Source organism: Lasioglossum baleicum, chromosome 3, assembly GCF_051020765.1.
Source record: "Lasioglossum baleicum chromosome 3, iyLasBale1, whole genome shotgun sequence".
Lineage (NCBI taxonomy): Eukaryota > Metazoa > Arthropoda > Insecta > Hymenoptera > Halictidae > Lasioglossum > Lasioglossum baleicum.
The window spans coordinates 19,029,727-19,044,976 of NC_134931.1; the positions used below are offsets into that span (position 1 = coordinate 19,029,727).

Genomic DNA, 15,250 nt, shown 5'->3' on the forward strand with positions numbered 1-15,250 from the left:
CATTGTTAAAATGCGCAAGTGCGACGTATAACAATAAAGTTTTATTCATTTTATATTTGTATTACATTTTTTAAAAGCATGTTTATCAAACTGGTCCGTGAAACCATTTGGGTTGGCCGAGGCCGGTTGTAGCATTGTTTAAGAATTTTCAGATGCCATAAATGCGTGAAGACCCGCAGTCTACTAATAAATAACAAAGTAAACAGTTGTTTCTCGATTTTTTTTTTCAAATTGATGTGTTAACATTTACATCTTAGGTTTCCCGACCATGTGTGTGTTTCGCACTAAAAGTATAAAACCTTCGGGGGAAACCTACAAATAACAGAACAGTATGTGTAACTTATTTCAGCAAAACTGTGTCAAATTGACACGAGGGACGGGCGAGGCTTAATTTAGGGGTTGAAATGATTTTCGAGAGCTTCCAGAATTCGAATAACGAATAAATTAGTCATTGTTAATGCAATAGATTTCAATGAGGACCCGAAATTGCTCAAGTGGCACGATACAACTTTGCTGTGATAAGTTCCAGGACAAATGCGAATACGGTGTTAATAGAATTTGCAAATATAGTGGTCGAAGTTGTCTAACAAATTTTCAATTGAATGTTCCCGCAGCTGGCCGACGTTTGGCGAACAACTGCGGTTGCAAATTCATCGAAACTTCCTCGGGGCTGGCGCACCACGTGGACGAGCTATTGGTCGGCATTTTGGCACAGATCAAGCTGAATCCGCAACGGGATCGAGATCAAGCGACCAGACGGCGGAGAAGCAAGCACCGCAGAAGGATCTTGAAGCACCTGCTGGGATTTAAAAGGAAAACGAAGAGCTGTGAGAATCTCTTCATCCTGTAACGTTGCCCAAAGAAACTCTGAACGGAAGTTCCGTTATCGTTACGACACATAAAGTGATAGCTATACTTTCAGTTCTTCTTTCGAGATCATTTTGTCGCGGGCATATTTATAGAAGAATGTACACAGATTGTTATCCGATTTATTATCTTTTACCTCCACTTTGTTTAAGAGTTTAAATTCATTGTGTGATGATTACTTGAACAGTACACGCTGCAACCCCTAGTAGTCGACGCCATTTTAATGTGCTCGATCATTATTTTTCTACGCATCTAATTTTAATTTATTTTAAAGAATTTTTTCTGTCGTGGGAATATTTATAAAAGAATGTACACAGATTGTTATCCGATTTATTATCTTCTAGCTCCACTTTGTTTAAGAGTTTAAATTCATTGTGTAATGATTACTCGAACAGTACACGTTGCAACTCCTAGTACGGCGCCATTTTAATGTGTTCAATAATATTCAATAATGTTCAATAACTACTGGACAATAGTTATGTTTTATCGATCATTTTTCCGTCGAAGATGATTTTTGTAGAATTGCTTCACTTTATGCGTGACAATAGCGTTTCTCGACTACTGTGTGCGTAAAATCGAACTGCGTGTATACAGTAGACCGGCCAACATTTGTAATACAATTAAATTGTTTTCGAAATGGTTGTGGTCGATTTATTCCGAGTAAAAATCTGCGCAGGTTACACAACAATATTTTCTCGAATACCTTCTTCTAAAATGATATGTATTTTATTTGCGACATTAAAGAACTTTGGAAAAGAATTTACTTTTCGCTATTATATATTTAAATTCGATATTACTGTACGATGAATCGTTTAGACAACGAAAGACCAGGATGATGGAGGTCCTACTGTAAAACGAAATATCTAAATATGTAAGATTCTTCTTCTGGCGAAAATATGCGGCGTCCAAAAGAGATTTTTCGGGAGGTGATCTCGCAGAAAGAGAAGAAAATATTTTTCTTGGAACGGGTGAATACTTTTCGGGGGAGGATCGGAGATATTGAAGGGTGGCGAATGTCGTAGAAGCATTTCCCTAAAACGACGAGTTTTAAGAAGAAATGAAATTGAAGGAATGCAACCGTGCCGTTTTGTAAATTCACAGGCGATATCCTTCGAGACATTTTCCATCGAATCGAACGAGGAACGTCGATCCCGAGAGACGATACGCGAATCTAGGGCTCGTCGTTGGACGCCTCGTATGAGACAGTATTGGAACGCTGCGAAGAATATTTTAAAATGTACGATTAACGCTTAGCGACGATAGAAAAGTACGATCGATAATCTAGTAAATAATCGAACGAGACCATTGGCGTTGTGTCATATCGATAATTGCTTTCAGAGACGAATATTAATTTCTCATAGAATATTGATCATTCACTTTTATTCAATTTGTGGTCTACGACAACAACGACTTTGTAAAAAGGAATTCAATTTTGCGCGAACAATAATCATTTCATCAGCGGATGTAATTAGGAGCGATGGTATTGTGTACCAACAATTGTGCGAGCCACATTGAACGGAACAATTGCACAAAAAAATGGCGGGAATTTCTTGAGTTTTTTTCCGTCAAAACAATTTAAATGTAGCTCGTAGTTTTCGAAGCCCACCGGAGCAAAGTACACAGAGGAGGAAAAGGTTCGCAATTGAAATTTCCGTGCTCTTTCCTCTTGCTCGAAATAATCTTGATTATTTGCAGACGACTTGGTCCTCGAGCTCTCTCCTTGAGAAACGTTTCCTCGCATTGAATCCTTGTTAAGATGAATTCCGGTCACGTAATCACGGTACTCTGTCTTCCCGGCTTTTCGTCCGCGAAAATTGATTTCGATCGATATCGTCACGATCGTTCTCTCTTCCCGTTTTAATTTCAATTCCGAAGTTGAACTTCTCTGCTCGCCGTTTGCACGCAGGGTAGCCTCAAACTAAACATCGACGTTTGTTGCAGGGAAATATTGAATTCCAGTACATATGTAACGTTTCAGTGAAATATTTTTAAAATGTTCATCATTTTTTAGATAATAATTAAGTATTTGCGGATATATGATGTCATTTAACAATTTTTATTTAATTTATCGACACTCTGCGTATAGAGGGACCGTTGCGTCGTAAGTAGGGGTGTGCGGGAACCCGATGGTCGTGTTCCGAAAATATCGAGATCCCCGAAAGAATCGAGTTTCCCGAAAATTTCGAGAATATCACATGGCTAGACAGCGGATCTTTATGCATTTATTACGTAGAAGAATAGGTGCAATTCGAATCAGCAAAAACATTTGGCATATAAACATACTAACAAAGAAAGAAAACAAATTTTTAATCCACTCCAGTTGATTGCCAATCAAGTAGAAACTTTTATTTTACATAAAAATCCACTGTCTACATACATGTGACACTTTCGAAAAGAATTAGTGATGGACAACATTCTTTTCAATGAAAAGAATTTTGTATAATAATTAAATATTTATATTATACTAGAGGGGAGTTGTTGCTCGCGAGCTTCGCGAGTAGGGTTGTTGTAGCTCGCTCGCTTTGTGAGCTCGCGAGAAGGGTTAGCGAATGTTTATAATGTCGATAATGCAAACAGACGTCGATAATGTAAATTTCTATTGAAATATTGATTAAAAGCTACGACGTTCGTTTTTGTTGTTGTATTGAAATATGATTTTAAAAGCACTTTTAGTTTTTCCCGAATTTTCCATTTTTCCGTGATACTTTTCCAATTTTTCTTATCCAGCCGTTCTCAAGTGATGCGCTTACCAACGAACAGCATTTGATTTTTATTTATATAGATATAGATACAAGATATACTATATTAGGTATATAATATATTTATAAATATATTAGGAATAAATTATATATCGAGAATCTCTACTTTTTCGAGAATCCCGGTAAACCCGAGAATCTTGAAATTTTCGGGTTCTCGCACACCCATGGTCATATAATTAAGTCTTGCAAAAGACATTAACATAATTTGACTCCTTGCGGACAAGGATTTTTTGAAATACTTTCCTCGGAAAGCTAGATTAGGATCTTTTGTAGTAACCGGAATCGTAAACGGAAACTTCGCCAATGATTGCACCACTAATTATACTAGCATTATAATTTCATTTCTAAATAGTTTGCTGTACGTAGAATATAAAGTTCACACGGACCTATGTATACAACGTACAGTGTACAGTGTACGCAAAAGAGGAAGAATATTTGCGAGCGTTGAGTGTCGATCAGTTAGCAATGAGTTCCTCTTTTTAGTCTCTGCTGAAGGAATAAGAACGAATATTCTATTTTCAAGACGACTAACGAAAGATAACGATGTGCATGTACATGGTTGCAAATTCATTGGTAATTGATCGTGAATTATTTGCGAACTTCTTTGTTCCGGCCTTTTCAATACGTTTTCCATTGGAAAGATGGAAAGGATGTTCTTCGTTCGTGAAGAACGCGATAATTTCATTGTAAAATATTAGTCATTCTTCTATTGCTATTGTATAAAATCTTTTAAATTTATCGAAACTAGGCTTAACAGTTTAAGTGATTCGAGCGTTCTCTATCGAATTGATCCATTAAGAAATAAGTGTTACTTTAAGCGCCGACCCAAGGGACCGTATCAAATCCAAATAAAATTCTTGTGTAAAATCATTTCGTATTTTGATTGTTCTTGTAGCTTTCACAAATTGTTCGTATTGTTTATATTTTTTCAACCATTATTTACAAGCAACATCAATCGCATTTAATTTACATATACAAGATAGTTTTCTGAATTGGTACTTCGATCGCACGTGTGGACAAAATCAGGTAGTCCTGGAATGAAAATCAATAAAAGTAGGTGATATAAATTGTTATTCAATAATTCTTTGTGCTTTTTCAAAGCTTTCCCTGAACAAGCAAATGCTACTTACTTGTGTAATCTTCGGTTAGCTTCAGCAATGTCTAACAGTAGGGGCCTACAAACAAATCAATAATATGCACAACAATTTATCATTTACAACGCTCGCATGTAAAAATTGTTATAGACTACAATCCAAGGACTAAAAATTACACATAGAAATTAGTAGTATAATAGTCGAGGATCATTTCGAAGTCGACCAAATTGTATTTTGTGTAGAAAATAACTTCCTCTGAGTAAGTATTTAAGCCCCACTTTGTATAACACTTTTTTACGCAGAATTTCATAATTTATTAAATTTACAAACCATTAGGCATTCCATTTAAAAATCTGAAGGTGACCCTGATATCTCGATAAAAAATCAAAGTAATAAAAAAACAGATTAGAGCACTTGTATGTCCCCAGGAAAGCATGCAGCTTTTGTTGAAAACATTTTGTCGTACGACAAATAACTTACGAGTTACAGTAAAGTAGTGATCTAGCTCCCATCGCCTGTTCTGAGCAGGAAAACGGAGATTGTGATTATACAATTTTTTTATGGCTGCGTCTTCTTGGCCCCTCGCGGGGACGCACGCTAGTAGGAGGGGTAGGCGAAGGGACAGTGATCGTGGAGATCCTCAGGGAGCTCGATCGCGACTTTACCGTATTTGTGAGATCGTCATATTACGAGACTCGCCCTGTGTGATGTACACTTACCTGGATAACAAGGTAGAGGACAACATGGTGGACAACAGGGTTTTGGAGGACATGGAGGGCATCTCAAAGGGGGTGCAGGGAAAGGACCAATGCATAGAGGAAGACATGGCTTGGGTGGAGGACAACAAGGAGGTGGAGGACAACAAGGGGCTGGAGGAGGAATGTAAGCAGGTAGCTCTTCAATCCTTGGTGGCAACAACATCGTACACACGGGCGGTGGTGGTATTTTTGGACATTGACTAAAAAAATTCCACAACAACAATAATGCAACTAAAATGTAAAATATGTATGTGTAAAAATCGCTGTGTGAAATTGTACAGACCAACACTCGATGGCACACATCAAGTATTTTAATTCTTCCATGTCGTTCCAACAGGAAACCTTATTCTTCTGGCCATTGCAACACATTTTGAATTCCGATAAGTGTTATCCTGCGTTTCAATGTTTGAAAATTTGACTTCGTTAGGTTTTGTTATTAGCTGCTTAAATATATGTTCTTAAATGTGCCACGCCATTACTCGAATTAATTTTGAATTTTTTTCGTTATATTTTTGTGAGATTCGAGACGTGTGACAGCGGATAATTTGGAGAACCGAAACATAATCGAATCGCAAACATCGCGAAAGAATGGTCATTATCTAGAAATGTCGTAGGTAACAGTGCCGCCAGATCGGGGTAATCGAGGGGAATACATTTTACCCCCTCTCTGATGACCATACTAATACGGAGGAAAAATGGACTAGTCTTGACCGATTCTAGTGGATTCTAGCGGCACTGCACGCGTTATTGTGATCGTGGATGGCTCAATATTCAATGAAAATGTTATTCAAAGGCTAAAAAAATTGGTGGTTCTATACTGGAGAATCCTCTGTGTCTGTATTGTACAATAAAGATAATTTATTCATGCAAAATGAAAAATGATGGATATTCATTACAGCACTCAATGATTCGTGCCGCTTCTCCCATAAGACGCAATGTTAATTCCGGCACGATGTTGTAATACACGCGTGTACAGAGAGGATATGTATATTTTCCTCTCTGTGTATATATGCAGTAGGTAATATTTTTAATAACAATTGGCAAGCTTATTTTTTGATTCGCGATTACAAATTGCGAACAGATTCAAATAAGTAGTTGAAATTATGGATATTTGAAAGTAACAATTGTTGGTCTGCCATGCAAAGGCCAAAAAAAGGAAAACTTTATCAACAACTTATGTATAGAATATCTTGTTTTCTACCACGAAAATTGCGTACGGTTTTTTTACATCCTGCAGGTTGGTAACCATTCTCAATAAACAACGATCAATGTTTGAAAACATATTTTATTCAATATTAATAAGTCTAGGTCCGACGACTGTATTCTTTTGGGCCCCAACTTTTAAATGGGGTTTAGTGGCAGCAGGAATAGGAGATATTAAACGACCCGCAAACACGATTTCCCTAAGTCAAACTGCGAGTCTTATGGTAACAGGCGCTATTTGGTCCAGGTATATAAAAACAACTACACACAAACCGCAATAAATTCCTCGTCAATAAACAATTAAATTAATCAAACCAACTGTTAACAATAATCAATTATTCTACAGATATTCATTGATAATTATACCAAAGAATTACAACTTATTCGCCGTAAACGCGTTTACATGTTTGACAAGCGCGTACAACTTCGTAAGAGGCATTATATATCAACGAAAAAAAGAATCAAAACTGGAAGGTTCAACGGGAAAGTGAACGAATATCGCAAAGACGGAAATGTATAAAAATATATTGCAGATTTTTATTGTATAATAATTATTATTTTACACTGACACTGACTATCCGAATGTCATCGTAAGGTTTATCAGTTTTTGGATTCGTTTTCACCTGACTGATATTTTGTACAACCTCCATGCCTTTTACTATCCTACCGAATACTGTATGCTTGTTGTCCAACCAAGGCTGAAAAAGATATTCATTAAAATGACACATTCCACGGTACCGACTCACTTTTCGATTAATAATATTGTATTAATAACTTACAGTTGGCGTCAAAGTAATAAAAAACTGACTGCCATTCGTGTTTGGTCCCGCGTTCGCCATGCTCAAAGTATACGGTCTATCATGCTTCAAATGGGATTTAAATTCATCCTCGAATTCCCCTCCCCATATACTTTCTCCACCCGTACCAGTTCCGGTAGGATCACCTGTTTGGATCATGAACCCTTTGATTACCCTATGGAACACGTGTCCATTGTAGTAGCCGTTCTTCGAATGAACGCAGAAATTTTCTACTGTCCTCGGAACGTCTTTGCCAAACAGATTCACGTGAATGTCTCCGAGTGTTGTGTGAATAATGGCGGTATCGAAGATCTTTTGCATGTTCGTGGCCTCTGTAGAAGATATAATATCTTCCTTCGACGGTCTCTCGTTGAAGACATCTCTGTCGCACTCTTGACTCTTTGTGTCTTCCGGTTCCCGTCTCGTGAACATGTAAAATCTATTCTTCTTGTGAGCTGTACAGAACAGAGTGGGATCAGGACGGTTCAGTTCCAGCGTGGGGTTCTCTGATGCTTCCATTTCTACGGTCACAGCTGCTGTTCTCCTCGCCTTTCCCTTTGTGTTTCACAAACATATGAAAATGATTACATTAACAATTGCAGAGGTTTAGGAACGTTGTATGTTGTACACTACCGCTCAAAAGTGTGCGGAAACTTCCTTTTTCTCTACAAAACGTAGTTTAAGTTAATAGAAAAAAATATTTAGAACAATTTTGTCACTTTTAGTTATTATTATTATGCATATTGTGGTATCATAGCACAATAGAATTTATTTTTATGTACAAATTATACAGGGTCATCCGTTTTTAAACGGCCAAACGTTAACCAGCTGTATTAGACAAATACTAATGATAAAATACTAATAGAAAGATTGCCGCGATGAAGTGCAAGCGGTAATAACTAATCGCGGTGGATACGTCGACGAATCTCGTATTTAATCTTTGGTAAGTTTCCACATACGTAGTTTTTAACTTAAAACGTTAGATATTCGATAAGAAAGTAATAAAGATCGATTTTAGTCACTATTTTAGATGCTGAAGTAACTTTTAGGCGTTGCGTTGCACATTTCGCAAGTGTCCACATAAGTACTTTTGAGCAATAGTGTACATATAAAATCCGTGCAGAAGTTTTGCACTAATCTAATATTTATGTTAATATAAATACCTGGAACAGGGCTAGCTGCATGGGACGAATATTTTCAGGCTTCCCCATAATCCTAACGCACCGATTCGTGTACAAATTTACAATTTTGATTCCTAACATTGTGCTGTACAAAATCATATAACCAGATTCATCGAACACTATATTACCCAAGTTGGTTTCCGTTTTGTCCAACTCTCTTTCAACTGCCATCCTAAAAATTACACAAAGACGGTTAAATTAAGTATATAATTTATAGATAAATGAATTTTCTTAACACTAGGTTTACGGGAACCCGTCAAAATAACTGGTTCTAATATTCTTAATTTACGATTATTAAGATTGTAAAGATGTTTCCCTGAGAAATTATTTACCAAATTTATTTCTTGGGGTATGTATTATTGGAAAAATGGCCAACAATTTGGATAGACACATACTTGTTATGTTTATAGAATAATATGAAATAGTTATTTCTAGAGCTCCGTAAACCTAGTATTAATAAACAACATACCTTCTGCCAAATTCCATATTTGGCAGCTGCTGTGTCATTTGCTGCAACTCTGTAAATCTCTGCAGCGTTTCGTCGAACACCCTGTACAATTTTCCACTGCGAAAATTGAACACTCTGACTTTCCTATCTCCGCTCAGTGAAGCAAACTTCTTACCATCTGGAGATACAGCTAAACCACACGGATAAGTCTTGTTCTTTGCAAATTCAAACAAATCTGTGTCCAACTTTGACTCGAACGTAACACATTTGGGAAACTTGTACTCCATTTTAGGTCCTGTCCAATATTCTAGGATTCCTGCTTTGTCCACAGAAATGCACGTTTCGAAAGCAGAATTGTACTGCAAATAAATAGATCAATGTGATTAGCAGGAGTATATTTAAAGTAAATAAATTTATGTAATTAACAGGATTATTCTGCAAATAAACAGACTAATTTGACCTACCTTCATGGCAACAACAGGCTTAGTGTGTAATCTTTCAAAGACATGCAATGGCGTTCCAGTTCCTTGTCCATCGTAAACGAAAATTTTGTTCGATTCTTGAGCTGAGACTGCCAGAGCAGATATTGCATCTCCCGCTGAATATATCCATTCAGAACACAGAGGTATAAAGTCCATTTTGATCATATTAATCATATCTTCAACAGGAATTCAATCATATCAATTATATATTCAACAGAAATTCAATTAGTTAAGGGGGTAGACCCGTTTCCAGGATTCCACAGGGTGCGCTGTCTCATTTCTCGATAATGTAAAGATGGGGTTTTTCAGTAGTCAAAAGCACTAAATAAAAGATCAATCTAACCGCTGTCTCCCTCGAAAGTCCTATTTTTACGTTTACGAGGCATAGTTTGCATTATTCGGCAGCATGTAGCTGTCTCAGCTTTATAGAAAAAGCTACATGCGCAACTGTATGCTTCCGAATAATGCAAATTACGCCTTGTAAACGTAAAAATAGGACTTTCGAGGGCGATCGCGGCCTCAACTGATCTTTCATCTAGCCATCTAGCCTTTTGACTACTGAAAACCCCCCATCTTTGCATTATCGAGAAATAAGAAGACGCATCTCGCACCCTTGCAATCCTGAAAACGAGTTTACCCCTTTAACGCTAAGCTAGCGACCATCAAATAAAAAATCTAAAATGGGTTATTTGACCCCTCGTGGTAGGTTTAACGTTAAACAGGTGTACATCAGAATGTCAGATTAGAATTGTAGATATACTTACCGAAATTGATAACATCGAAAATCTTGATCGTTTTATCTAAACTGACTGTACATGCATGAACACCGTTACAGCTGGCTGCCATTGATTGTATAGCCATTAAGTGGGCACGAAAATGTTTAACAAATTCAATGAGCTCGTCTTGCTTCTTCCAGAATTTAACATGTCCGTCGCAACTAGCCGTTATCACAAAATTTGACCTGCAGGAATAAAGAAAAATTAATACGATGTCATACATTCGGTAACAATCAATAATAGGACTATAATATACTAACTTTGTGACTAAAATGTGAGTAATCACATCCCTATGCATGTAAGACTTCTCGTAGCATTCGCAGTAGGGTAAATTCTCTATATACACTTGCTCATATTCCAAAACTGCAAAATTACATTAACCAACATTGCATTATCAATGTTTATCGAAGCATGATCACATATAATTCAATACATGCAGTTATGTTTTGCAAAGTATCGTGCAGGGTTAAGTGATAACAATATAGATCATAATACAACTTCAAATCTTGTTTTTGAATAGAAACTATATGTATAACATCAAGATTAAGAATGAGAACAATACTGCAGTCTTATAAAATAAAAAATGTAGGGGTTTTATATGATTTTATTCATCTCACTTTTGTATACAATAATACAACTAATAAAAGAGATTATGAACCTTTCTGTTTTTTCTGTGGTGCAGCTTCTGAAGGTAATGGTCCAACCCAATCGTCCTCATTATCGCTTTCTGTATGTTCTCTCTTGGTGCTGGACATTATTACAACAAAAGGGGATATTTAAAAAATCAAAAAGCTTTGCTTGAAACTGACATTTACGTGAACACCATACCACAATCACGGACCTAACGGAAGCGGAACTGAACTGAACTGAACCTGAACCTGAACGCTGAACTCTGAATCTGAACGGAAACGGGACTGTGCATAGTGCATGATTCTGAGGCGGTGCAGTCAGTAGTGAGAGTGAGATATTATATTGTGCAAGAGATTTCTCGGCCTTGCACGTCTAAAACAGTAACGTATCTATATTATGATTATGATGACGAGGTAGTGGAAACCTGGAAACCTGGGGCAGTGCTTCGATTGTGTAGATTTAGATCTATTTAGATATGGTCTAAGATTGTGCCCAAATTTTCTCGCGCAGGCGCGAGAAAACAGTAACGTATCTACTATTGGGTAGCAGAGCGGCCAGGGCCCTGAGGCAGTTATATTGGCGGGAATGTACCGAAATAATCTTACTGCACAAAAAAACTCCAGGACGTGTCCTACGAGTTACAAAATATACACAAATACACCTGGTATACATTCATTTTTTAGAATCAAATCATATAAATTTTTTAAAGTTCTGCGGGGTGCTCAAGGAATCCCATTTTATCGAAAAGCTCGCGTTACTGAGGCTGAAAACGCCGCGCGCATGCGCGAGAAAAGTTGGGCTCAATCGAAGCACTCTGCCTGGGGCAGTTATATTGGCGGGAAAGTACCGATATTTTACGGGGTGTTCAATTCAAGCCAATTCAAGGTCCCCCATTTTATCGAGAATTTTACTTTACTGAGGCTACAATCGCCGGGCATGCGCGAGAAATCTTGCATAACATGTCACCACCACGGTGTATTATAGAGGTATTCCTGTCGAAATAATACTACCGAAATGGATGAAAACAACCGATATTCTACCGAAACCGATATTGTATCTGAAGCCAGGTCTATAAGTATACAATATGGTCTAACAATAACTCGGGCTTACGCCCGAGGTCTATTTCCTACTGAAGATGATGTAAATAGGTTGTATTTAGGTTCTGTTCCACGCTAAAGATGATCACTGATGTAAGGAATAAATGGGAACAGCAAAACCCTGAGCGTGAATTATAACATAAAAAATTATCGACAGTCTTTTTACTAAAGTTCTTACAACGATAGCGATATAAAAAAGTTATATTTATCTACCCCGACGGCACACCGGCTCGGTTTCAGCCTGGCCCCTGTGCACAAAAGGGCGCGTTTTCCGCCTGCCGAGGGCTCGAGCCCAGGGCCTGCCGGCCGGGCTAGGATTCAGCCGATTAGCAAGATTGCAAGGGTGCGGGATTCGCGTTCTCATTGCGTGATAATACAAACACGGGTTTTTTCAGTAGTCAAAAACGCCAAATAAAGGTCAATCTAGGCAGCAATCGCCCTCAAAGGTCTTATTTATTAACTTATTATACTTTTGTCGGTAACAAGGGAGACTGCTACGCATTTGCAAAGTACTGCCACATTGATGCGACCCGCCCTGTGTCGCGCATGCGCGAGAAAAGTTGGGCCCAATCGAAGCACTGATTGGCCACATTAGTGTGATACCGTGCTGCCCTCTCAAAAACAGGCTGAATCCCAGCCCGGCCGTCAGGCTCTGGGCTCGAGCCCCCGGCAGGTGAAAATCGCGCCCTTTTGTGCACAGGGGCCAGGCTAAATCGTCCTGATTTGGTCTCAACGCTGAGCCAAGCATTGCGTTAGCCCGTAACGTGTCGGGCTGGGGCTCGGCTAGCTGGGTCCGACGGTGGGCTCGGGCAGACTGTGCTGTCGGGGTATACATCGTATTTTAGAATTGCAAATTTATAAATTATAATAATGAATGAGAAATTTTTTCATGGCCTATAATACAGATAATATGTAGTGGTTCACACCGATATACCGAGCCGAGTCAGTGTATTACTTTGGAGGGGATATTTTTTTCGCGTTTATCGTTGAAAGATTTTCGCGTTTATAGAACATTTACTGTAAATCCTCTATATTGTACTATTTAAATTATATTTATATATACGCATTATCTGCTGTCATTAAGGAATATTAATATTTAATATGAGACGATGAAATAATTATAGAATTTAAACAGTTAAGTCGTTTTAATTTGATAAAGGATGATTATAAAAAAAAGGCTTTTATAAACACAGTTTCATACGCACATAAAATATGTATGGTTTAGTTTAGATAGAAATGTAATAAAATGAATGTAAAAATATTTGCTGTTATTTTTGTTTGTATTATCTTGTAGATACTTTATGTTCTTTTTTACTGTTGTAATTGTAACACGTATACGTACATTATTATCAAATATATAGAAATCGGTTGCGTATTCTTAAACCTATCAAAATTCGAAGGCACAAAACACATTTAACCTACCCTACCGTATTCTGTTCTGTATTTAGTGTATAATAAGATTTCGGTGTGATACGAACTGAGCGGTACAACGTTAGTGCAGTACCGACAAATTATTATTTGTTAACATTTTTTCTTGTAATACCCATTAGCCTAAAAATTTGTTGTTACAGTTTATTTCCGAATCCTTAGAAAACTGGTACTTCCTAATATGACTAGGTAAGCTCGAAACAATTGTGAGGTTATATTTTTACTTTCATAAGCCGAATGATTCGAAACATTCATTATTTGTTTTATACTTCAATATAAGTACAGTTTTGCGATACTGTTTGGTAATTATTACTCTACTCGTGAATTACAAAAATTGACAGCACATCGAAGGTGTAAATACTTCTACTTTCAAGGGCACGTTTACTTGAAAACGTGTAATTTCAAATCTGGGGGAAGAATTATACTTATGGTATATACTTTGTGGAAAGAATGATTTTTCTAACGCAACGTTTTATTGTACAAAACATATTTCATCGTGAATTTAATATAATTTTTGCATTTGACAGATTCCCATATTTTCGTTCAACAATAATCGATTAACATTAATATAAACAAAGTCTATTTGATATTGATTTTTAATGGAATTTGAATTCTTCAATTACAGATCAAAGATAGAGCTAGGAGATGTAACCCCACACAACATAAAACAACTAAAACTTCTTAACCAAGTGGTGTTTCCAGTCTCGTACAATGAGAAGTTTTACAAAGATGTGTTAGAAGCTGGTGAACTAGCGAAACTTGCATATTATAATGATATAGTGGTATGGTTTTCAATTTTTCACATTGAATTATCTTTCATAAAGAAAAGAATATTTATTAGAAGAAAATAATTCATTATTTATACCAGGTCGGAGCAGTTTGCTGTCGAGTAGATACCTCAGAGAACTCTAGGCGTTTGTATATTATGACGTTGGGATGTCTTTATCCCTATAGAAGATTAGGAATTGGTACTGTAATGGTACAACACGTATTAAATTATGTCAACAAAGATGGAAACTTTGATTCTATCTTCCTGTAAGTATCAAAAGATAATTTAATTTTAGAGTAACTATAAAGTTATCTATTAACAATGAAAAGTTTTGATATACTAAACATTTGCTTGTAGTCACGTTCAAATAAGTAATGAAGGAGCTATTGATTTTTACAAAAAATTTGGATTTGAAATAGTAGAGACAAAGGAACACTATTATAAGAGAATAGAACCTGCAGACGCTCATGTACTACAAAAAACGTTACGTCCTAGAATAAATAAAGAGCAAACAAATATTCAACAAGTAAACCAATAAAAAAAGGAAGAAAGAGATTCGTTAATCATTAATTTATGACATCCAAAAAAACTGTATGTTCTCCCAGTCTGGTAATAAAATAATTTTTATTCTATTCCCCAATGTGTTATAAGTTATAAAATTAGAATTTTATAAATAATTTAATAAAGTTAACAAATACAAATGTACTTCCATGTAAAAAACAAATATAACTTAATAAACCCTATGAATTGTTAACACCTTCTCAAAGCAAGGAAAATTTCTATATCATTAATATTATGCGTATTGTCTTCTTCTTTGGTATGATTTCATTAAGTTCATTTCGTTTAATTAGTATCTTACATCTATAAAATTCATGTGTTTGTCAGCTGAATAAAATATGATACTGTATAATATAATAGTATATCATGTTTAAACTGAGAAGTGTCTGTTTTGATTTTTCAC

The 15,250-nt window shown here is 36.6% G+C and overlaps 5 protein-coding genes across 9 annotated transcripts in view; 3 read left to right on the plus strand and 2 right to left on the minus strand.

The window, feature by feature from the left end:
* LOC143207010 (GTP-binding protein REM 1) overlaps positions 1 to 2,244 on the plus strand; it is a 71,042-nt gene extending 68,798 nt beyond the window's left edge. For both annotated transcript variants that reach the window (XM_076419986.1, XM_076419985.1), the window contains one exon: positions 615 to 2,244. In XM_076419986.1, the coding sequence (XP_076276101.1) occupies positions 615 to 850 (236 nt within the window). In that variant the 3' untranslated portion in view covers positions 851 to 2,244. The remainder of the gene's footprint in view (positions 1 to 614) is intronic.
* A 138-nt stretch (positions 2,245 to 2,382) lies between these two features.
* On the plus strand, positions 2,383 to 7,239 carry LOC143207020 (mitochondrial pyruvate carrier 2). Its single transcript, XM_076419999.1, has 3 exons — positions 2,383 to 6,715; positions 6,787 to 6,928; positions 7,028 to 7,239. Exons 1-3 carry the CDS (start codon positions 6,616 to 6,618, stop codon positions 7,170 to 7,172), a joined length of 387 nt encoding a protein of 128 aa, XP_076276114.1. The 5' UTR covers positions 2,383 to 6,615; the 3' UTR covers positions 7,173 to 7,239.
* Positions 4,224 to 6,160, minus strand: LOC143207018 (uncharacterized). The gene is made up of 4 exons (XM_076419997.1): positions 5,762 to 6,160; positions 5,440 to 5,678; positions 4,757 to 4,801; positions 4,224 to 4,658 (listed from the first exon to the last, which is right to left on the minus strand). Exons 1-3 carry the CDS (start codon positions 5,845 to 5,847, stop codon positions 4,788 to 4,790), a joined length of 339 nt encoding a protein of 112 aa, XP_076276112.1. The 5' UTR covers positions 5,848 to 6,160; the 3' UTR covers positions 4,224 to 4,658; positions 4,757 to 4,787.
* Positions 7,197 to 11,477, minus strand: LOC143207007 (peptidylprolyl isomerase domain and WD repeat-containing protein 1). 2 transcript variants are annotated; one of them, XM_076419980.1, is made up of 9 exons: positions 11,194 to 11,477; positions 11,024 to 11,112; positions 10,626 to 10,728; positions 10,354 to 10,550; positions 9,572 to 9,765; positions 9,129 to 9,466; positions 8,642 to 8,831; positions 7,461 to 8,033; positions 7,197 to 7,379 (listed from the first exon to the last, which is right to left on the minus strand). In XM_076419980.1, exons 3-9 carry the CDS (start codon positions 10,661 to 10,663, stop codon positions 7,236 to 7,238), a joined length of 1,674 nt encoding a protein of 557 aa, XP_076276095.1. In that variant the 5' UTR covers positions 10,664 to 10,728; positions 11,024 to 11,112; positions 11,194 to 11,477; the 3' UTR covers positions 7,197 to 7,235. The 2 variants fall into 2 exon arrangements, with proteins under 2 accessions (XP_076276095.1, XP_076276094.1); XM_076419979.1 differs by having other exon boundaries at positions 11,024 to 11,477.
* On the plus strand, positions 11,298 to 15,229 carry San (Probable N-acetyltransferase san). Of its 3 annotated transcripts, none has more exons than XM_076419994.1 (5): positions 11,298 to 11,375; positions 13,664 to 13,709; positions 14,146 to 14,302; positions 14,389 to 14,555; positions 14,647 to 15,229. In XM_076419994.1, the coding sequence occupies exons 2-5, from the start codon at positions 13,702 to 13,704 to the stop codon at positions 14,825 to 14,827; spliced, it is 513 nt and encodes a 170-aa protein (XP_076276109.1). In that variant the 5' UTR covers positions 11,298 to 11,375; positions 13,664 to 13,701; the 3' UTR covers positions 14,828 to 15,229. The 3 variants fall into 3 exon arrangements, with proteins under 3 accessions (XP_076276109.1, XP_076276110.1, XP_076276108.1); XM_076419995.1 differs by having other exon boundaries at positions 11,323 to 11,341; XM_076419993.1 differs by lacking the exon at positions 11,298 to 11,375 and adding an exon at positions 13,366 to 13,583.
* The last annotated feature ends 21 nt before the right edge of the window (positions 15,230 to 15,250 follow it).